Source organism: Semicossyphus pulcher, unplaced genomic scaffold (assembly GCF_022749685.1).
Source record: "Semicossyphus pulcher isolate SPU_LCO1_2020_fin unplaced genomic scaffold, fSemPul1.0.p SCAF_15, whole genome shotgun sequence".
Classification (NCBI taxonomy): Eukaryota; Metazoa; Chordata; class Actinopteri; order Labriformes; family Labridae; genus Semicossyphus; species Semicossyphus pulcher.
The window spans coordinates 16,441,585-16,466,177 of record NW_027211659.1 but is presented as its reverse complement, the minus strand read 5'-3'; the positions used below and the strand labels follow the sequence as shown (position 1 = coordinate 16,466,177).

The 24,593-nt window shown below is 40.6% G+C and overlaps 1 protein-coding gene across 2 annotated transcripts in view; it reads right to left on the bottom strand.

Moving 5' to 3' along the window:
• Nucleotides 1-24,593, bottom strand: part of LOC138592323 (receptor tyrosine-protein kinase erbB-4-like) — a 345,482-nt gene that overhangs the window by 59,218 nt on the left and 261,671 nt on the right. For both annotated transcript variants that reach the window (XM_069663079.1, XM_069663080.1), the window contains exons 15-19: nucleotides 16,202-16,356; nucleotides 11,200-11,244; nucleotides 8,352-8,484; nucleotides 4,906-5,028; nucleotides 543-641 (exon numbers count right to left, since the gene is read on the bottom strand). In XM_069663079.1, coding sequence (XP_069519180.1) covers nucleotides 543-641; nucleotides 4,906-5,028; nucleotides 8,352-8,484; nucleotides 11,200-11,244; nucleotides 16,202-16,356 — 555 coding nt within the window. The remainder of the gene's footprint in view (nucleotides 1-542; nucleotides 642-4,905; nucleotides 5,029-8,351; nucleotides 8,485-11,199; nucleotides 11,245-16,201; nucleotides 16,357-24,593) is intronic.

The following is a 24,593-nucleotide window of genomic DNA, read 5'->3' as shown; positions in this document are numbered from 1 at the left end:
GCGTGTCTGCCTGCGTGCGTGCGTGTGTTGATGGGGGTTATTTCATCTGCATTGCATCATCACAGGGTAATAATTTTGATTTTTTTTTTTTTTCACTTTCCCTTTTGAAATGAGCCGAGCTGTGAATGTTTTATAAATGGGGCCTTGTGCGCTGTGCTGGGAGCCTTGGGGCATAGCGTGTGTGAATGTGGTTGTATGGAGGGGTCCTAGGGGCCCCGGATGTTTTTAACTCTTGTGTCTACGAGGTCTCAGCTTAGTTTTAAATGGCGTCATTTCTTTGAAAAATGACTGAGAATTGGTTTCAATCTTCTGATGGGTGCTTTCAAAGAGGGCAAACACTGACCGAATCAAAATAGCATCTATATGTTGTATTTAGCTGAAAATACATCTATATAGGAAAAAATACCATCAGAAAGCAGGTAATTTATGTAAAAACTTTAGGTTTAACTGTGAAAAACCATTGTCCAGTTTAAGCTTATGGAAGAATAGGAATGGGAAAACCTAAAAAAAGAGTTTTATTTTTGAGTTTTCAAGATACTCACGTCCATGAACTCCACGTTAGCCTTGGGTCCTGTGGCCTCATTTAGGATTTTAATGGCTACAGGAATCTTCACGGTTTCACCCTCTGGGATCCAAATACCCTGAAGACACAAACAGATGATGAGCTATTATAAGCAGTGGAAACGTACAACACATTTTACTGAAACAAAGATGTTTATAGGTTTGAACAAGAAGAATTGATGATTTCTATATATAACCTTCTTCCATATTGTCACTGGCAGTAAACGAGCATGTTCTGAATTCTGTATTATTAAATGCCTTTTTTTTGTCCTTCAAAAAAACTGCTTAATCATTTTGAAGTTTGTAATTTCAGGTGGGATCAAAGTGATTTAGCAGCTGCCAAATTGGTCAAAGAGTTTAAAGACGAGAGGAATCACTTTTCATTCTGCCCTCATCCCACCCAACCCTCATCCAACGTTCTGTGAAGGTTACGTGCAACGTTCTGGTAATGTTTTGAGTGGAAAGTTTTTAATTGGTTCCCAGAATGTGCCTTTTAATAGTAGGAGAACGTTCTCTGAAAATATTTTCAGAAAATTGCAGTGAGAATGTTCAAATCACATTTCAGGAACGTTTTATAAATCCCGTTCTGATAGTTCAGGCCGTACGAACATCCTGAAAAGATCCTCAGAATGTTGCAGTAAGCGTGTTCTACCTTTGTTTTTATGTCACACTGAGCAAATGTGTCATGAGTTTCTAGTTTAGTTCTGGTTTTGTCTTGTATTTCGGTGTTCGGTTATTATTTCTTGTTTTACTTTGTCACTTTGTCTCTTGTCATGAGTTCTCATCGTTTAGTTTTGTATTTAGTTTATTCTGTGTTCTTGTCAGTAGTTAGTCTTGTTTAGTTAAGTATTTCACTTGTGTCTCTTTGGTTCGATCATTTCCTGTTTTACTTTGTCACCTTGTCTCTAGTGTTGGTCCACTTCCTGCCTTTGTGTTTCCCGCTTGTTTGATTATGTGCCTTGCCCTGATTGTTTTCACCTGCTCTTTGATTGTCTCACCTGTGTCTGATTAGCCTCACCTCCTAAGTTTATTTAGTCTCTGTGCTCCCCTGTCTCTGTGCTGGTTCATTGTCTTTCTCGTGTTACCTGTGGACTTTTGTCATCCTTGTGGATTTTCCCTGTTCCCCCGTGGCTCCCCGTGTGTGTTTCCAGTTTTTCCTTTGGATTATTCTTTTACCTTGACTATGATACTTTTTGTTCTACCATTTGGTTTTCCGTTTAGTCTTTCGTTGGATTCTAGATTTTGTTTTTGCATTTTTGCCTTTTGTTAATTAAATCATATATCTAAGTCTGCACCTGGGTCCTTTAGCATTTTATTTTTACCGAAACCTTGACAAATTGTTTTATTAAAAGTGTTCTGACATCCCAGGCCTCGATAACATCCTGAAAATATCTTCAGAATCTTGCAGTTAAAACGTTTTGTCTTAGTTTAAGTTTTAACGTTACAAGAACATTATTTGAAATGATAAACATCCTTAAAACGTTCTTTGAACGTTAGATTAAAAACGTTTTCTTACAAACGTAATTAGAACTTGTAGGTCATGTTAGCTAATGTTATGGGAATGTTCAATGCTAGCTGGGATGTGACTACAAATCCCAGGTGAAAACTCCCAACACATCTACTTGTACAGTTAAATCACCTGTCCAATCAAAGCTGTATTTAAAACAGTTTTTGTAAAGTAGTGAGGAGAATTAAAGTTGATTTATACAGTATTGTGAATAAATAATGCGTCATGACACTTTCATTTATCATTTCCCAAATCACTTTAATTGTCCTGAAAGGGATGCCACTGATAAAACAAGGGGGCATGCTGTTACTGATGATCGAACATGTACCATTTTCCCCCTCTTTTTGAAATCAGATCTGTTCAGAAAACATGTGATGGCATGAATACTTTAATACTCTTAGATTAATACACTGTGTATACGACCAAAGATGCACCTTCTGATGTAACCCAGATTATGTTGAGCTGAAAGCGTCATTGATGTTTCATTTTCAGGTTTTAACTTCAAAGTCTTTGTTGACATGAAAGTTTCAGAGAAAAATTTTCCAAAGCATCAAAGTACAAAATGATCAAGTATTAGACAATAGAAAATGACAGTAACATTGGCAATGCCAAACAATAGAGAAATATGAAAATATAAGAGTAAAACCACATTTTTCTCATGATTTCTTGTAGCTTTCTTTCCAGTTTGTGGTCACTAAGCCTGTACTTTGTTAGGATGTATTTGCCCTCTACCTGAAAGAAGAGAGACATACTGCCAATCTGTAATCTGTTTTTAGGCCCAAGAAACATTCTAATATACTGTATGTCTTAATTGCAATGTTTGCATTTGCATTGTAATTCGGTTTACTTTGACAGGTGTTAGGAGAGTTGTTGTAAGGCTGTTCACTGTGTAGAAAGGAGCCATTAGCTTAAGGCCACCTGACATTGCGCGCTCTCTCCTGGCCTCAGCTCTTAGGTTTGAAGGGCTTTAGAATGGAGGGCGTCTTGTGAGCTGGATATAAGTCAACATGTCAACACTTCCAAATCTAAGCACATCTCTTCCAGGTCAAGGTCAATTGTTTGACTCAGCCATGTGAGGAGTGAGCAAATGCCCAAAGGTGGAGGAGCTCTGGGGTCTAACACATGATGCTGAAATGGATCAATTTCCTGTGAAAGCAACCTCGGGAAGTAATAAAACACTTTACTTTTGTTTTTTTTCTCACCAAAACACATTTTGTGTGTCTTTTGGTCCCGAAAACCCTGAAAATGCAATTTATAAACCTGAGTTGTTCCCACCCCGTAGCAGTCTCCTTCCTCTGGCAGCCGCTTTGCTATGTTACTTAAAGAGTTAATGCCAAGAACTCTGCGTTAGCAAGAAAACAGAGGCATCATATTGACTTTTCTTTCACAGACACATGTCAATCTGTTAGATAATTTCCACCTTAGGTTTTGCAAAAAAACATACTTGCTTCACCTGTTTATTTTCTGAGGGCCTTATTGTCCACTCGGCGCAAAGCGCCAAAGTGTGCAGCGCAAGTGTCATTGCTATCTTCCACCCGGCACGGTCGTCATTTTCACGCCCAGCACCCACGTTGTGTAAATAGCAAGTCATCTTGGGTGACCATTAGCGCCCATGGGCATGTTGGTTTTGATATGAGGTGTGGTCAGGCAAACGGGTGGCACGTTGCTATCTAGAGGACGCAAAAAGCCACCGCGTCTTACACCAACAAAAGCCTGGTCTAAAGTCTGTAGTGCAATCTGTGTTTGCTATTTAGAGGGCGCATTTTGGACATACATTGGCGAGTTTACAGCATGAGTCTGCTTGTCACTCACACAGGGACGCACGCTGCTACTCATAAGGAAAAAGCAGTGTGTTTGCAGATACAGGGAAAAAAACGTTGTTTAAGGGACAGACTGCAAGCTTTGGTTTCCCTCGTCTCCTTAAATCATGACACTGCTTTCGGTTTGTTACCGATCTGCATGCCTATGTGTGTGTCCTTCTGGATGCTGAAACCCAACAATAAGGGAACATTGCCTCGAGGCAGTGGTCAAAAACTCCACAGGGCATTTTTAGGAGTTTAAGATTGTATAATAATTGATAGTCAAGTATACGAGGGGAAAGAGAGGTGAGCCGCGAAGCAAAACACTTCATTTACAAGTCAGTCTGAAGGCTGACACTCACCGTTAGCCTTGACCTCTGAGTTGTGCCTGAAATATTAAGATCATACAATCAAGCTGCTTCAGTTAAGTTATTCTGCTGGCCTGATTTCAGCACCAACAGACTGTTACTCAACTGTGGGAGTAGCCAGTGGAGGAGATCCATGAACCCCCTTGACGCCGAAAGCCACCAATGAAAACGTCACAGGTCCTTGGGCTCACCCATGAGACGCTGAATGGAAAATATATTCTCATGCCGAGAGGAGATTCCCCAGGGAAATGTGGACATCTGTGCTCCTACTACTATACCTCTGACCCACAATTGTGCTCTAATGTGAAAGTATGGATCTATAAAATAAGTAAATGAAGATTTCAGTGAGACAGAGTCTGTTCTTTCTAATTCCAGCCTTGTCTTTCTTAACCTCTCCCCAACCAATCATCACACCAGTGGTGACCTCAGCTTCCTCTTATTTCCCTGTAACCCCAGGGGTCTCAGTGTCTGCTATTTCTTATTCCGTCCATCCCCCGCCCCCAGCCTTCCATCTCATTTCCTGTCATTAATTTTCCTGCAATCCATCTCTTCCTCTCTTTTTTTTTTAAAAGATCTCTAAAGACCTCATGATTTCAATATTTAGGAGTATATAGGCCAAGTAGCAAGTCAAACACTATTGATATCATTGAAATGTTGTGTATGCTTTTACCTTATAAACAGTCCCGAAGGCCCCAGAGCCGAGGATCTTGACTCTTTTGAGTTCTGTCTCTTTCAGGATGCGAAGCTGGGCTTGGTTGGGTGCTGTTCCACTGGGCGTTAAAGGCTCCACCAGCTAAAACACATCGAGTAGCACAGAAGACATTCAATCAGTTACTGTGACCAAAATCCAGTAACACAAAACTAGTACACACAACACTTTTCATTTATACACAGTCACCACTATCCTTTCCAACTATGCAATTAATTTTCTATTATTGTAATGTGTTTTTGAATCATGTTGGTAATGTTTGTTTCGTTTTAAAAATTGTATACATATTTGAATTTCATTATTTTCGGAACCTCTCCTTCCTCCTGAAACGAACAAGCCGTTTTGCCATTCAAAGGTCAGACCTTAGCCCTGATTGGCTGACAGTATTTGGGGTGACTGCGTAGCCCCTCAGCCCTCAGAGCGGCCGCACTGCACTGTTACTCCAAAATTGTAAAAAATATGGCTGCTCTGGGATCAGTTATTCGGCCTCAAATGTACGAGCCAGAATAACCAGGAGGTAAGGTGAAATCTTGACGACGACTTGACTGCAAGCTAGTGCAAGACGGCAGCAAGCTTGGGTTCTGCGTAGAAACCTGCAGCTGTTCTGAACGGCCCATTTCAGAGGCGACCTTTTTAAAAAGGTCATTCTGGAAAAACACAGAATTATGCAGTTTTCCTGTTTTCACTGTGAACAATAAACACCCAAAAATGTGAAACCCATGTAAAGTATGAGAATATCCATTTAAAAGATATGGCCCCTTTAAAGGTAATATCTTTAATATCTCATGAGATGGTGCTACCAAACAAGCCTTAATTTAGTGAAAAAGTACATTTATACACAGACTTGTGCTTATATTCAAGCCTTACAAGGCTTTTACATACTGTTAAAGAATAATTGGAGTTAGATGAAAGTATCCATCCATTCATTATCTATACCACTTATCCTGTTGAGGGTTGGGGGGGCTGAAGACTATCACCAGTCAATCACAGGGCTGACACTTAGGACAGACAACCTTTTCCGCCCCCCCTAACACCTACAGGCAATTTCAGAGTCACCAATGAACCTAACAAGCATGTGTTTGGACTGTGGGAGGAAGCCAGAGTACTGAAAGGCCCACTTCGTCCGAACCGAACGGAACCTAGATGAAATTATGATTTCTTGAAGTTGTGTAATTACTTAATGAGACATTAGGGTTACAATTACATTTTTACATCGTCAATCTGGACCCTTCACATTTCAACATTACAAGTGAAAGATTTAATGTGAGCTGAAGAGGGACATGGAGATAGCTGGTCGAAGAGTGGAAAGAGGGAAAAGGTGGGGGGGGGGGGTTAATTGTGGAGCCTGAAAAGGAGTTGACACTTTTGTTGTCTCATTATTGCTCAAGTGGAGGAATGAACAGATTTAATAGCGAGAGAGGGAGAAACCTCATAAGAGGGAAGATGTGGAGGGGGAGAAGAACTGTGGCAGAAACAACAACAACAATAAGACAGCAATGAAGAAGCGAGCCGCTGAATTAGTCAGAGGATGCAAAAGCACAAGAGAGGGAGCAATATTAGGGGAAATTAGGAAAAGAGTGGTAGATTAGAGAGGGAGGGCAGAGGGAGGAAAACAGAGAGGGAGTGTAAATCAGCCTGGCTGTGGTCGGCAGCTTCTGTCCCTCTGGCTCATGGTTACCGTTTGATTAAAAAGAAAATAGCCATTCTTCATTTAAATGGAATAACAAATCAGCTTCTGCACGGTGGGAACAAGAAGGGCGGGGGCCACAAACACACACACACACAAACACACAAGCAATACAGATGTCTTTAAAACGATCCATCCATGCACACACATACAGCCCTGCTTTTTCCAGTAGGCAGGGAGCTGTCCACTCTCAGTGGTGCTGAAAATGTGGAGACAGTGAAGCAGCCACAGTAGAGCACAATGGAGCTGTTCACCGTCTCACTCTAAAAGACAGTGCTGAAACCAAAGTGTAGACATGAAAACTATTTACTTTCTACTGTATTTTGCTCTGTTACAGCAGAGATACAAATAACAACTGAAAAGAGTCTCAATGCTGAGCGAACATAAAGGCATTCATTGCATAAATAGGTTATAATTTAGAGTAAATATGTTGGTTTAGACATGGTAAACTTGTATAAAAAGCAGTCGAAACTGAGGCAATTTTCATATAATACAGCATTATTGCATGGGTTTAAAAGAGAGAGACCAATGCAGTAACAAAATGCAGTTAATGTTCACGTAGCTCCTCTGAAAAGTAGTTTCCTATATTTACTAAATTACCCCTTTTGAATGAAAAAGCACCTGTTTTTGCTGCTAGCTGTTCCGTTTTAACAATAAGACTGACGATGGGCTTCTTTCCTATGAGGTAAAGGGTGTAACACAAATGGCTCTGTTACAAAATTCACAATTTTAATTAGTCTTAAATTGTATGTTAACCCAAGAAAAAAACATGTAAAAGTATAATATATATGAAATCATTTTAAGTGTCAGCCATCTGTGAGAGAAGTATAACCATAATAAGAGTCCATACTGTGTCAGTGCCATTCTGTCATTATATTGTAAAAGCTATCGGCTCGGACACTTCACAGATACTTGTGCGATCTGAAGAGAGAGAAAGCAGCGAAACAAGACCTTATTCTCACAATGCACACGTAAGTGCATTAGATGATGCACTCGTCTTGTTTCAGCATGAAGGAAGAGTGCTCTCCTCTTCTAATGGTATGGTCCCTTACCTCTTCCTGACAGAAGTGTCCTCTACAGTATAGCATGGTAAAGTCAACACCTGAGCCCCCCAACTTTCTGACAATCTCTCCACCCCCGCAGTCACCATCTGGGGACATGGAGTCTCATTGCCTTTTCTCACTCTTTCAGGCTTTCTTTCTCTTATCTTGTACAGTATGTGGCCGATATATGTGCTATAGGTAGAAAACACGCACTCACACTGCTACACTACAAATACATTCAGACTTGGGCACACACATTAAACCATATAAATTCACCCAAATCTTCTGAAAGAAGTTTTTAAACTTCCACAAAACTGATATTTATCTGCACAATGTGTTAAACATATTCTCTTTTATTGGATGAATCTACAATTCTTTTTCATTTACTTTTTAAATTTCACCTCTTATGTCTCCACTATGTATACAAAGCTTCTGATAACACAGTCCCTAGGCTACAATTAAATTATGTGGCCATTATGATGCAATAGATTTATATTGTAAGGGTTGCCACTATATTTCTTATGAACTAGCTGTATTGGTTTAACTCTGGACTTGGCCAAAGAAAGAAAATTCCTATACAGATGTCACCAATGATTCTCAGTCATGCCCAGTGTTATGACATTATCTTACAGTGCTGCAGGCAGCAAGTTCTCTTTTTCATCCCCGGCCCTGCTTACCTCTGTCTCCAGGAAGCGACGGAGGGCTCTCTTCTTCTTAATGTTCTTCCGTCGCACAGACACTGCTACACTCAGCACCATGATCACCACCATGAAGAGGCCACCGATCACCCCCGCTGCGATCAGAGGGGTTCTAAATAAAAGAAAAGTGAGGGGGAGAAATAGGGGGGGGGGAATGAGTAGATGATGAAGAAAGAAGAGGATGCAGGCAATAAGAAAGCAAGAAAAATTATCACAAAGGACAGAAATGATGGGGAGGGGGCTGGTTGGTGTCATGCTCATATATATATATATATATGAACACCCAGAAGACAAGCAAGCAAATAAACAAGACAAACTAGATCACTAAAGTTTATGCATATGTGGGGGTCGTTAAAAGCCCTTTTCACCTTCAGTTGTGTCTGTTTTTCCACTATGCTTCATCTGCCTACAAATATCCCTCCGTGCCCTCTCATTAAAACCGATGCCGAGATCAAAAACATGGAAATAATCATCAAAGCGAGTTCTCAGAAACACACCATAGCTGTCATTTAAAATCAGTCCTCTCAATAATTTCCCTGATACGCCCCCCCAAACTGTCTACAGAGCTGCTGCATAAATGAGCTGGAAGAGTTGGCTTTAAAGTTTACCCGCCCCAGCCCCCCTTTTGGCTATAATAAAAGTCCTTAATGTGGTCAGAGCAGACCAAGACTCTGTCTTAAATCAGGCTGTTATTCAGGACTGTGTATCAGGCACTGCAAGGATACACCCCATTAATTGTTATCACAGTCAGCGGGCTTCATGGGAAGTGAGGAACATTGTATCTCCTCCACATCTCTCTTTTTTGGCTTGCACAACAGTATTTTGGAGAACAAAGTGTGTGATTGCAAAAGGGTACTAAGAACGAAGAATCTTTGTGCTACATTGTTTAAGAAGGTAATCAAATTATCACTGTGTTTTATAGGACATACGTAACATTCATTGGTCTAAAACCAACACTCAAAGGCTTCTGAATGTGTGTCCACTACAAATAGCCAGATATCAGGGAGCAAAAAAGGCCACTGAAGATTTGACGCATGACCAAATGTCATTTCAGCATAAAGCCCCTCTGTAGACGTCTAATTCAATCTGCACGCCTCACATACGTGGTCTTTCCATCTGACATTAGCAGGTCCCCTGAGTGATCGGATGAATCCCCTCTATTCTATAAATGAACTCAAGACATACACTTCGAAAGATCACACAGCAAGCCATCTTTGTACTTGGTCAGTGATGCGTGTGAGCACGTTAAATGCAATCTTTCTCCCCCATTACTCCGCAATCTTTATGTGCATGCACAGGAAGCCAGTCGGGTAATGCAGAGAGAGAAGACAACAGGCAGCGCTGATGATTTTGAATCAATAGCAAAGATAGTGCCAATGAGAACATGTTACATGAGGTATTACTTGTCAGTTTTATCATTCGAAATATTACACAAGTCTGTGACAGGAAGTGATTAACCCAGCTTAATCAGATACACACACAATCCCCGCACAAGATACACATTAACGCCAGGTGGAGCGTTGGCCTTTGACGGCTTAGTGTAATTATGTATTTCTGATAAGCCTCTCTTCGTGATGCTCAGAAGACAATTCCTCCGACATGTTACCGATTTACAAGGTTTTATAGCAGGCAGGTAAGCTTGAAGGTTGCTAGGTGTCTACTGCTGTGTCAACAGTTATCTGTGATCTGATACGGGCTGATATGTTCACCAGGTCAGCTGATAACTACAGTCGCCCACTTCTGCAGTTCCTTTTAAATCTGTTTGCAGTGTCCCAAAGGCAGAGTTAATGTTACGAGCAGTTTTCTAGAAGTTGTTAAGTTGCTCTCCAATCTTCTTCAGCATATATTGGCCTTCGAAAGAGGATCAGGGGCACTGAATATTGATCACTAAACAGTATCAGTTGGTTAAGCCATTTTCACATATGCACTCCTGACAATTTCCAGAAAATGTCAAGATAGTCTGCACCTGGAATTTTGACCTTTGACCTTTCATACAAGTCTCTCACAGCGGGAGATTTGCCATGTCGGATGGGGGTCAGGGTGGGGAAGGGGTGTCTCATGAGACAGGGTATGACGTAAAAGTACACAGCATTCCCCACAACTAGCGAACAAATCGCCTAACCTGACTTCTTGCGGACATTTTACTAGTAGGCTGGCAAGAAAAAAGTCTGCATAAAGGCAAGTTAAAATTTGAATTTCATACATGCAGCCAACCCAGACAATGTCAGTAAATTTTCAGGAGCGCAGTGCATGTGTGAGCATCTGTATGTAACAGTATGGCTCTTTCTTCTCACCAGCCACCATTGCACCTTATTACTAGGCTGTGTTGTATTTTACAATTCCCCTGTCCTCACTGTCACTCTGCCTATCATCCTTGTCTTTTTTTTTTTCCTTTAAAAAAATCATCCCTCAAACAGCACTTGCCACTTCTCAGCACCACTTGATGCCAAACTGTTTCTGTTATGAAATCTTGAATCCATTTGCTGTAAACTGTTAGCGGCATTTTATCCCTCCCCTGCACCCCCAGGTCTCAGAACAAAAGCTAAAGCGCTATCAATTTATCAAGAACCAGGCAAATTGCTCGTGCACATAGACACACAAGCGCGCACTCACATACACAAGCAAGCATGCACAGAGAGGCATTAAGGACACTCAGAGGGATTTTGGACCTTAGAGCTATCCATTAATCAGAGACTTTGCTTACTTTGATTCTTTTGTGTGTGTGCCTGAGTGGGTGTGTGTGTGTCTGTGTTTGTGTGTACATGGTGTGCAACTGTTTGTTTGTATGCTTTATTATAAAGGCAATACATATTCAAGAATTTTGTACCTGTCCATCCACCCAATACAGTCTTGCAGTCTTGGTCCAATGCACCTATGTGAACAAAAACAGGACAAGCAAAAGGTTAAACAAACAGTTATTTTTTTTAAGCATGGCATCTGAAAATGATGAGAACCTTTGCAGTTACTATTGGTGAGAGTAAAAACAAATTTTTATGCTTTCTTATACAAAACTTTATGACTAAAGGTTTGCCTTTATATAAGATTTGGGTATGTAAAGAACGTGTGGGAATGTGTTACATAAATGGGTGATTCTTCTCTTCACTACACCTACACATGTGCTATAGGCGACACATCCTGGTCTTTCTTATAGACTCAGGGGCCAAAACTGACACCCACAACAGTATATTACACTTCTCCAAAAAAAAATACGCTCTGAGTATCTCTTTTTCGACTTTGTTAGGTTGATAATGCAACCCATGTAGTGTGAGGTGTAGACAATAGCACGACTGTGAAAGGTCACTCATGATGACTAAAACAGACCTGTATTATAGCACTTACTGTATTGTAGCATCCTTTAGATTATAACGATAAATATAACAAGATTCTATTTCAAGTACTTTTTTTTTTTTACTATTAAATGCAATTTGAGAACACTTCAAGTCAAGTTTTAGTCAATAAAAAGTTATTGCATGTTAGTGATTACTTTTAGTCAAAAAGGTTTTATCTCTCTTTCTCTCTTAACTAATTCAATAAGCCTAATGCAGGTTCAATCTGCTGTAAAGCAGCGTTCTTTCTTTAATTATTTCCTGACGATGTTCTCCACGGATAATACAGATCCTCAGCTGAGGTTAAATGTGTTTATGGAAACCTTTGGAACGTAACGTTAACCCTCAACTCTTTATTGTCAACGGTTGTGTTGCCCACTGCATTCAAGAAAGCTCAGGTCACCCCACTGCTCCAAAAAACCCATCCTCAACCCAAACCAGGTTGAAAACTACAGACCAGTTTCATTCCTACCCTTCCTGTCGCACAGTTTTTAATCAAGTCTCTGACTTCCTGTCTAAGAACTATCTGTTGGACCCAAATCAGTCTGGCTTTAAGCGGGGCCACTCTACTGAAACGGCACTACTGTTGGTAATGGAATCACTGCGTCTGGCTAAGCCTCAGCTCTACAGCTGCTAGATCTGTCAGCTGCCTTTGACACAGTGAACCACCAAATCCTCCACTCCAGTCTCTCTGAGCTTGGTATCTGAGGATCTGCCCTCAACTGGTTCATATTCTACCTCTCAGGGAGATCTTTTAGAGTCTCTTGGAAAGGAGAAGCGTCCAAACCCCACAGCTTATCTACAGGGATTCCTCAAGGGTCAGTGCTCGGTCCCCTTCTCTTTTCAATTCATACCACTTCACAGTGCAATCATTTGTTCCCACTGTTTCTCATACCATTGCTATGCGGATGATACCCAGCTCTTCCTGACATTCCCACCAGAGGACACTACAGCCTCAGCACGCATCTCGTCATGCCTTGCCGATATCTCTAAATGGATGAAAGAACACCACCTTCAGCTTAACCTATGGAAGACTGAGCTCCTTGTCATCCTGGTCAGTGCCCCTATGCACCCAAGATCAATATTCAGCTTGGACAAACTGAACTCATATCCACTAAGTCTGCCTGGAACCTGGGCGTCATAATCGATGGCCAGCTAAACTATAAGGTTCACGTGGCCTCGATTGCTCGGTCATGTCGACTTGCCCTGTACAACCCTGCATGCAACACAATTGCTGTACAGGCTCTCGTGATATCACGCATTGACTACTGCAACTCCCTACTGGCAGGCCTTTCTGCATGCACATTCAAACCTCTGCAGATGATCCAGAATGCAGCAGCGTGACTGGTCTTCAATCAACCCAAAACAGCACGTTACTGGCCACTGGCTCCCAGTTGCCGCTAGTGTCAATTTCAAAACCCTGTTGCTTGCTTACAAAACAGCAACAAAAACAGCTCCTGCCTACCTGAATGCCATCATCCAGGTCTACACTCACTTCCAGCCACTACACTCTGCCAATGAAAGGCGCCTGTTACTCCCTTCATTACAGGGCCGTTAAGTTGCTAACTAGACTCTTCTCCTCAGTAGTCCCCCGGTGGTGGAATGAGTTACCAAACTCCATTCGGTCCGCAGAGTCCCTTTCCACCTTTAAGAAGAAGCTAAAGACCCAGCTCTTTCATGAACACCTCCAAACTTAATGATATTGATGCTATTGATAATGATGACATTGAGGATGTTGTTGATGTTGATTAGGACATTCATGATGATGATGATGACTATATTGACCCTGTGCACTGCCTGTCAGCACCAGAGTCCTGTTGCACTTTAAGCTGTTTGTTGGCACTTACTAACTTCGTTCCCTCCTGTCTTGATTGTTGCTTGTGTTGTATTAACTCACAGATGTACGTCGCTTTAGAGAAAAGCATCTGCTAAATGAAATTGTATCATTGTCACATAGTGTAAAGCCACAAAACAAAGCCGTGCATTTACAGTAGCACATACTGCACATTCCTCTCTTATTTGCAGCAGCAGTGTTGGTTGTAACCCTAACTTTTTAATTCATCATCACTTCTCATTTAAACAGTCTGACTGAAGCAGACAGCCATTGATGCCTCTTTTTGTGCTGAAGAAGCGTCAAATGATGCGTAAAATGCCCCTTTTCAGTGAGCACTCAGAGCCTGAAGCAGAAAGTCTGGGTTAACAGAAAAAGTTTCATAAACATCATCTCTAACTGGTGCTGGTGCTGTGTTGAGCTAGCTTACTTAAATAAAGCCTGGGTATGTAGAACTTGCTTTGTAGTACAGCCCTCCGTTTTGCATGGATGTTGTCATGTTGTTGTCAAGTTGCCACTTTGGGACATCCTCACATTTATAGCTGGGTCCTATTCAGGGGGATCTGTACACGCCACTCAACCAGTTCAACCAGTTACAGGAATGCATTGCTTGCATTTTGACAGACAGATCAGACGCACAGTGGGGAAAATTTGGATTTTAAATGTCAGACGGCCCACCACTAACATTTTAGTCCCTTCTCCTCTCGTTAACGAAAACAAAACGTGGGTGTTGTCAGGGTTTTTATCATCATTTTTAGCTCATCAATGTCTCATCTTTGCCACGGAAAAAAGTTTGTTGACGAACATTTATCGTCCTAATTGTCTTGAACAAAATTAACACTGTTCATGAGCCATTTTGAAGTTCATAAAAATTCCCTACAGTTTTTTTGTTTTGTTTTTACTTTTATAGGTGATTCACAGGATGTATTTTGATTTGAGTTGTGGTTGCTGAATTGGTTTCTGTTGTGAAATGTATTTTAAGCTGACTGTGCTGTAACTTGCAGTTAAACTGACAGAGAAAAGGGAATCCTGAGGGAGTCTGGAAAAGCAGATGTGTTCATGTTGCTGGGAGGTGCTTTGCGAAACAGTGAACCAGTACATTCTGCCTGATTGGAACTTTATTACTTTGATTCTGGAAACGTATTGATTGACTTTGATGTCCTGCTTATATTTTTGACGCCAAAATAGCTCTACTAACTATAATGACAGGAACCATGTTTGAGAAACATTTATTTACCGTGTATTTGGATTCTATAGTTTGACTCATGTCCCATCTGATAACATGGAGTAGGCTGGCTTTATGACCGAAACTGCAGCCAGTCAGCAGGGGGCGCTCGTTTTGTATTGGCTCCACTTTTATGGAGTTGTCATGTCATCCATCTTTTTATACAGTCTATACTTACTACACACTTCATCTCTGTCGAGAATGCCTATGTATGTGAATGTGTTCATGTATGTGCATTTCTAAGTCCTCTGGAGACAAAGGAAAGTGCTGTATCTCAATATCTCCTGATCTTTTTATAAACTTTGAAGTATTCACCAGTCCTTCCTGTGCATTTGTGGCATCACAGACTACATCTGTCGGACTGAATGCTCGATTCAGAATTTGTTGGCTCTTTTGAATGTTTAGAGGTAAGAGGTAGTGGTTTCATCCCTGTTTCTGTCTTTTTCCCTCTTTGTCTATTTCCCTTATCCAGCCCTCCCACTGCTTGTTTTTTGAAAGTCAGAGCTGCTTATGAAGCTATACCTGTGACAAAGTGTCAGCCTGGTGTTTTCCATTTACGACTACATTGCTATGCTCCGGCGAGCTGGAGGCTGTCACTCGGCGGAGGAGAAATAACACACAAGCAAGTGACATAAACTCCCTGTGGAGTTAAATACAAAATGATGTCTTACCAACCTTGTTGAATATTACATTGAGCAATCAGTGGCTATTGAGCAATGGAGAGTGGCACGGTACTTCAGTGACTCCTCTGTGTTTCATTCTTCCTCTCTGCGCTCCCATTTTCAGTTAGCCTTACGGTTTATCTGCCTTTCCTTGCAAGATATTGGATTGCAACTTCTCTGTGAAAGGAAATATTGCTACCAATGCACGTTACAACTAGTATTGTTATGAAAGCCGAATTTAATTTTTAATGGCATAAGGCTTCATAAGAATATTCCCTCAGTATCAAGTAATTCCTTAAAGTAGCATCATTTATGTAAGCATCCTTATGAAAAAGGAGGTGCTGGAAGCTTGTTGTTGTAATGACTTGATGGTTTGGTGTTAAGCTTCTATAGCTGACAAGCTCACCAGTAACATGACAGGGCTTAAACAACCAAGCAAGCATAAATTAACAGTGTTCATATAGCAGAAACATTTGGTCAATCAAATTCTGACTGACTGCAGCTTGGGCTCCAGCAGAGCAGGGTTTTATAAATTTGTTTGATACAATACAGCCGGTTTTGCGCTTGATACATTTGCAGTGTCAATGCCAGTGTCAAGCCTGACAAGTTAACCAAAAACCCATGCAAATTGACTTACACTTTACAACTACTTTTGGCATGCAATCAACTGATTTTTAGCTACAGTTATGCTGATGGACTTCTGATTTATGAATGAAGTACAGAAATGTCCCCCCTTTTTCTTGAATAATGAACATTGCAACCTCCTTGTCCTGTACTGTACTTACCCCTGGGTACAGTTGGCATGGCAGGGGTGACACTCATTGTTGGCTTCTGCATACTTGAATATGAAGCTGTTGGCACCTTGCAGGCCATCAGGACACTTTTCCACACAATTTGGACCATCCTTAAAATGGAGGCATTTCACACAATGCTCTGGGCCCTGTGGGAAGTCAGACGATAGTATTTATTTTACAGATGAACATTTTCACTTAACTTAACGGCTCTGAATGTTGCCATTTAGAAAAGAAATGGATTGACAGCTGTTATCATTTCTAATTATGACAATGATGATCAGAAGAATGAATTATTAGGCTTGTAGCACTAAGCCTGCTCGAAATTCCAGCACTAATGATAAAGGAAAAACAGGATGGAAAAAAGGCAAAGGTTTTAAGTTGGTAACCTTACAATTAGAGGCAAGTTTCCTGCAAACCTTTTCATGTCTGGTGGCTTTGGAGAAAGAAAACATGTAATTTGGAACAGGTTCTGTTATCTCTGTTATGAGTCCAACTTCCTGTGTGTAAAGAGGATCTACTCTAGCAATACATGACATCATGAAGAGTGGTATAAAGGACATAACAGGTGTCGCAAATTGAGGGGATGACAGATCTGTTGTTGCCTCAGTTTGTTATGTAGACTGATTGATGGGTATATTTCTACATCAATAACTTGCCAAGTGAAGCTTTATGGATTAAATTGCCGTGCTTGAATCTGTGCAGCAGAGAAAACTTGAGAGCGAAAAAGAGATAACAGGAAGCTAAAGACAGTGGTGATGAAGGTGAACGGAGCGAAAGGAGAACAGAAATGAGAACAGTGAAAAGGGACTACGGAGTAATAAGAAAAAGTGAGGGAGATAGAGAGTGGACGTGGATGCAGAATAACACAGCAATGGAAACAGGCACTATGAGCGAGTGAGATATAGAGTGAACAAGAGAGAGTAAGAGGGACGGGAAGGAGAGAGCCGACAAGACGCATAAAGCAGTGTGAGCGGAGCAGGCAGATAATAACCATCGCTCACAGCATACACAATGACCATAACAATTCGCTGAGAACAGGATTTATGGAGCTAATATAAGCAAAGGAGGAGGCAGGGGAGGAGAGGATGAGAGGCAAAGAGCTCTCCCAGACAGGCCTCGTATCATCAACAGGCCTAGAGAACATCTCATTGACAAACAACGTACACACACGCACACAAAACACTGAGGGGGGAATTAATCAACAGCCATGCTTCTTAGTCAAATATACACTTTTATGGATGCCCTAATTGCACACACATGGCATAATTAACTCATACATTAACACATACTGTATACATAAGAAAAAACGGTAAAAGACAGGAAACACACACGTACTGGCTTATATGACAAACAGGGGACTATCGAACTAAACTGACCAAGTGGGGACATCTGTGTTTAGTCATTAAAAAAAATAATTAAACAAACAAACAACTAAAAAGAACAAGGTCCTTAATCAGTATGTTACTTCAAATGTGGTTTTAAATGTAGTTTAAAAGAAATTGCTGAGAAGGGACGTGAGCGAGATACAGAGACACAAATACTGTTCTCAGCTACAAGGATAAAAAGATGATCGTGAAAGCAGATAACTATCCTTCAGTAAGTTCAGTTGAGTGCGTTTGAGTGCTTGCTCATACATAACCTCGATTAGAGCCTGCGCATGGGCTTGCATGAAGGCATGGGTGTGTGTGTGTGTGTATGAATGCACATACACTAATGCCTCTGCGTGTGTTCTTTGTAGCTAGAGTGTGTGTGTGAACATGCATTCAACCTGGTATAATTATGCAAATTAAAAGTCTCTCTGCGCTCGCTGGCTTTAGCGTTAGGTCTGGCTCTTGGCTTTTATGAGTGTCTTCCCACCCGTGGTTACTGGTGTGTGTGTCTGTTTCCTATAATCCCATCACATCAGCAAGCTAAATTATGTGACAGGGAAAACAAACAGTGTTTGGTCCAGCTGGGTATTTTCGACATCCAAATAATAAGAGGGATGCACGGTGTCGCGACCAAAGTCCCCCGCTGTATATTTAAATTGGTCTGCTTGTGCGCTTAACACTGCAGTTTGTTTGCTGGATGTGTGTGTGTGAATGAATAATTCCACCTCTTCTATCTCTCTTCCTTCCCTTTTATGCACAAACCACGCTCAGGAGGATTGGCAATTAATCTTTACCGTGTCAGAGCTCACAGTCAAGACTTTTAACAGGCAGCCACATAAAAGGCTTTTCAAGGCATGATCAGGTACATCAGGAAAGATTTACAAGATACTTTACTATGATATAATGCACCGACCAAGTTGTCACACTCTGCTAGGCACTACTGGAGTCCTTAAATATACTCCCTCACTGGAGTCTTAAAAAACCATCACACAACACAATAATTGTATGCTTAATGATGAGGCGGAGAGATAAAAAAGAGTGGAGGAGAGACGAAAGAGGGGGACAGAGGGATTACTCCTATGAATATGACAGGGAGAAATTCAATATACAGTCATTCAGGAACTATAGCAGCTGCAGTAGGGTATAATTTCCCTTAAAAAAATTCTTAAAAAAAAACAGTTTGTACCTCAGAGTGTGTGGTGGCATGCAAGTGTCTGTAACCGATCCAATGTGTTTGATGTTGGCAGAACATATGGAGACTTTTTAGAAGGAGAAATGAAGTATGTGTCAATCACAAACATGAAAGATCTTTTATTAAATACAGTTTACAGTGGAACAGTTTTTTTAACTAGTTTGTAACCTAAAAGTAAAGCATATATTTGAAATGTGAGAATAGGGGAACAAAGAAGATGAAAGGAAAGGACAGGAAGCACAAACTGTGGTTATTATAATTCATCTGCAAGAACAAATGTCTTTAGTTATACAAGATGAGGCAATCGAGACATTTGTAACCTTTCATCAGAATTCTGAAGACATTTTGTTTGCAATTAAAGTAAGTATAACTATTCTATATATTTGCTGGTATGATTGTAGTAGTTTGGAATGAATTATTTTTACTTTCTACTGGCCTTTTGACAGAACATTAATCCGTATCCAACCGACTCGGGTATCCGAACATATCCATACTTATTGTCATAACTGAGATATGGTTTTTCTATCATCACAATTTTTCAAGACTGTCAACTTATTTGTTTCGGGTTGTTTCAGGTTTAAATTAGTCCTTTTTAATACCCATTTTATAAATGGGGGTGACACGTGACAAAGTTATCTATTAGAGTACTCTGATTACTTTTTTGTTGTAACGAGTAACGCAACCCATTAGCTGTGCAATTCAAGTAATCTGTTATTTAGTCACTTTTTCATAAAAAGTAGTCTGTTACAAAATAATGCCATATTTCCCTTTTCCTTTTGTTGCCACAAAAACAGAAAATCCCTAAAGCACTGTTTCTGTTTCTCTCCTTCTTCTTGGCAGGTAGCTGCATAGCAGCAGAAGGTAAACACAGCTGTGTCACTGCACATGTGTACCTAGCTAATTCAACTAGCGAGATGGCAGAGAGGACAGCATTTACTTTGGGGAAATATTCCCAATATTTTAAATTTTTTGGCGAAAGGGGCAAGAACATCATCACATTGAAATGTAAGTTTTGCCTGGAGGATAAGTGCTTGTCACCTGTGAAGAGCTCTACTTCAAATGTGAAGAAGCCTCTTCAAGCTAAACACGGCTCCACAACACTGGTGGTGACTAAGAGCCTGTGTTGTATTGTTCTCATTGAAACAGCTGTGCCTAATACTGTATGCTTCTGCTTGTGTCAGATTGTTAGCATTATAAAGAGCTGTAAAGGACATATGGGATCTGTCATTGCTGTTATTAGGCAGCAGAGTTACAGATTATGAGCCGTAAACTAGGCTATGCAATAACAGTAGAGTCAATACATTCAAAGGTACACGTACAGTAGGTGACACGCTGTTCTGACAATATAGCTGACGTGTAATGAGTCACAAAGGGGGTTTTAATTTTTGGTAACACACAAGTAATCTTATGCATTACTTTTCTCATGAGGTAACGCAGTAATGAGTTACTTTTTAATGGCAGTAATCTTGTAACGTAGGGGATTACTTTTAAAAGTAACGTTGCCCAACACTGTTTAAAAGGGTCCTATGTAAAAGTCCAATTCTGCCTGTACCCAGTATGCATATTAACTTTCCTAAACTAATAGTAATCACATACTTAAGTATTTTTGAGGGAATAAGTTAACATTTCACAATGACATTTTTAACGGTACTTTGTTTGTACTTGGGGTCCCAGTCCTTGTATTTGAAATATGTAAGTAGGATGGCATATTTGTAACTTCACATTTTGTATTGATGTATTACAAATCACCAAAATCTTATTTGCCTATTTTCCGACAGAATGATAGTATTCAATAGGATCTTGAGTTGAGTTGAGCAGAGCTGATATGAAGTCATCAGGGCCTGTTGAGAAATGTAAGCATGCCTTTCAGTGTGGGCACAGTAATCAGTTGGCTTGCTGGAGATAAAATAAGCAAATCAATTATGTTTGTATAACTATTCACCAACTGTAGATCTGCCATTATCACCTATTCTGCCTGTAATGCTGCCTGTATTCATCGCTATTGTCATTTATCCAGTCTCTATCCACAGAGGGCATTAGACCTATCAAATCACTGTGTGTAAGCTATAATGTAATTGCTATGGCTATAATGCTATAATTGCTGTAATCCATTTGTGTGCGTGTGGCGGACATGCAACATCTATGTGAGATCCAGCAGGTTGCCTTGTAATGTTGCCATTACACACAGCATTTAAAGGCACACACACTTGCCCATGCGCAGACACAGACACAGGTGGCAATACTGTGTGATTTTGTCTCGACATGACAGGGGGCTATAAATATGGGCATGTTCATGCAGTTGCTGAAAGGCCATATGTATTAAGAATTGATCAAGATGTATGTTTTTACTGTGTTACTTTAACAGTTTCACTTTTTTCTTTTACTCAGACTCAAGTTATTGAAAATTATATATTTGTATCACAAAAAGACAATGGGAATGTAAACATTGCCTCTATTGACTTTGCATCTAATAATAATCTATATGCATGGTGGTGCAATATTTAGGGCTGTCGCCTCACAGCTAGAAGGCTCCTGGTGCGAATACCAGAAACCTTCTAGAGTCGTCCCAGTTCGGCCATAGCACTTTCTGTGGGTTCCCTCCGGGTAATCCTGCTTCCTCCTACTTTCCAAAAACATGCTTGCTAGTTTAATCGGTGACACTCAAATTGCCCATAGGTGTGAATGTAAGTGTGAAAGGTCTGTCTCTATGTGTCAGCTGTGTGACTGACTGACAATCAGTTCAGGGTGTACCCCGCCTCTTGTCCAATGACAGGCAGTCCCCCTGCGACCCTGAACAGGATAAGCAGTATAGATAATGGATGGATCTAATAATCTAGTTCAGGCATAAAAACATTAACACAATTAATGATAACAATTACAAAGTATTCACTAACAGAAGGTACGTGTGGGTTATTGTATCTGTGTTGCACCTTCCATTATTTATCTATGAAGACCAAATGCAGGGCTGTGGACCCTGAAGATATTCATACCAACAAATCACCAACAACAACAAACTAACTCTACTCAAGTCAACAACCTATAACTGTGCTAACTTTTGCCATTGCTTCAAATGTGTGTACACTACCACACAAACACTCCAGTGGGTTTGGGGGGGACAAACGTTCCACACTCCTAAACTACATTGGGCAAGCTATCTGACAGGGTGTGATGGGACACAAAAGACAGCAAACAGCCCCTCTGGCTTGCATCTGTCGCAAACCATCCCTCTCTGTCAAACAGCAAGATAAGATTTTAAGAGAAAGCGCAGGGTCAGGGGCCTCATGTGGCTGTGGGTGTAGTGTGCAGGAGAGGCAGACGGAAATGAAGGTCAGGGATTTATTTTTTTTCACTCTGGTATTTTTTTCTAATGTACAGCTGCGACCAAACAATCCTTCAAAAAGCTTCTGTGCCTTCCTAAGAGCTTGTGCAAAGCAAGTTTGTGAAGTACATGTGCATTCTGCAACTCTATTACTTTTAGAAACACGAATAACTGCTGTCCCTGAATACACTTTTGATGGCTCACTTGATATAAAAACAGCCCCACACATGAACTGAACAGAAACCCACTGCAAATTAACATGCGATATAATGCAGATCTCTGGTAAAACAATCAGTTTTACCTTTGAGCTGGAACATGAGACATAGTCAATAGGAAAGCTGAAAGGCACGCTCTGACTGCTAATACAATAATTAATCATTGTCTAAGATGACCACAGGGAACGTCTGCAGCTCCAAGTCATTTGGTTTGTGGTGAGTGAAGCAATACTCTGGCCTTGAACACTTTTCTCTGCAGGGCCCAACACAGAAAACAACAATTTAACCCTTTCACCTGAGTCTGCTTTTAGTTCATTCAGATGATTGCTGTATTTTTCTTAGAGCCAACAAATCTCACGAAAAGACTAAAATCAGGATTTCAACAGCCTCGTTCTTCAGTACAATTTACTGAAGGTTTATTTACTGGCATCTATTTAGTTGCATTCAAACAGGTTTTGCTTGCTGTAATTATTCCTCCTAATCGTACTGGCCATTAAGAGATGCCTGACTAATGAGTTATTTATGTTGAATCTGAATCCGATATAGGGCTGCATGATTATGGCCAAAATACTGATCACAATTATTTTGATCAATATTGAGATCATGATTATTAATCGCGATTATTTATTAATTTTAGACCGGGTTCACACCAGCCTTGTTTATTCCGATATAACCGAACCCTGGAGCGTCTGTCCCCTCGATGCGTTTCATTTAGGTTGGTGTGAACGCCAGAATCCAACTCTGGTGCGGACCAAACAGCCGAACCAAACCAAACTTGTGGCAAAATGCAACATTGTTAAAATTCGGGCTTTGATTCGGACCAAACAGACTTTAGGTGTGAATGCGCCCTTAGGGACTAGGTTCTTTCATGTTGCAATAAACAAGGCAACGCTTTCAGTTCCATTTTTCCACAGACACAGGTTTCAGGCACTCTATTTTAAGTGCCTCATCTCCGTGCCTGAAATACCTCCAAACTACTGATGACGAGCCGTTCCGGGGGACCGGTGTTTTGCTTTAACAAGTGACTTACTCTCTTCCTGTTTTGGGCATAAAAACATACAAAACGCGACTGAGACAGTGTTGCCAAATGTTTTCCAATGAAAGCAGCTAGCACTAGCTCCAAACATTGCTAGAAGTCGGCAGATGACATCATACATTAATTTGAATATTGGTGACGTCATCACATATTAATTTGCATAACGCTTAGTGGTTAAACCAGAGTCAAATTCCTTGTATGAGTACATACCTGGCCAATAAAGCTGATTCTGATTTCTGATTCTAAATGTGCCGATTCCCCAGGCCAGCCCCGCCCGCCCTTGACTGCCTGCGCAGTGCTGCTGCGCACAGGACAAGAGGAGAGAGAGCAATTCCTCATTTTATTCCAACTTAATTTTAGCTAATCATTCAAACCCCAGAATTTTATTTAAGGTTTTAGAATCCATCACCACCCTCTTCCCCTGTCATTTTACTGATGCTTCTCAAGAGTTGTGCGAGAGGTTTTTAATTTCATTTACAAATAAAGTAAATGACATAAGACAACAAATCACCCAGCCAGACCGTATTTTACACACCAGTAGGGACATTTTTTGTTATTTAAGCAGTTTTGAGCCTATATCCTTGTCCTTTTTATCTGAAATGTTATCCCATTTGAAACCAACTACGTGCAGCCTTGATTTTATTCCCACCAAATTTCTCAAAGAGGTTTTTAACACTGTTAGACCCAGTATTTTATCGATTATCAACAGATCCTTGGAAGAAGGCATTTTCCCATATGTTTTTAAACATGCTGTGGTCCAACCTCTTTTAAAGAAACCCAACCTCGACCCCTCGGATTTTAACAATTTTAGGCCACTTTCTAAAATTCCATTTCTATCAAAAGTTTTAGAAAAAGTGGCTTCAACCCAACTTTGATCTTTTATGTCTTTTAACAATCTCTATGAGAAATTTCAATCTGGTTTTTGAGCTCAACACAGTACAGAAACAGCCCTCCTCAAGGTAACCAACGACCTACATTTAGCAGCAGACAGGGGGGAGGGCACAATTTTAATCCTTTTAGACTTAAGTGCTGCTTTTGACACCGTGGATCACACCATTTTAATCGATCGTCTTAAAAATTGGGTTGGTATCAGGGACACTGCACTTGGTTGGTTTCGTTTTATTCCTACCTTTTAGAACAAACCCTTGCGGTAACCATAGGTAACTACTCCTCCTCTACCACTAAAATTACCTGTGGTGTACTGCAAGGTTAAGTTTTAGGTCCGATTTTATTTTCAATCTATATGCTTCC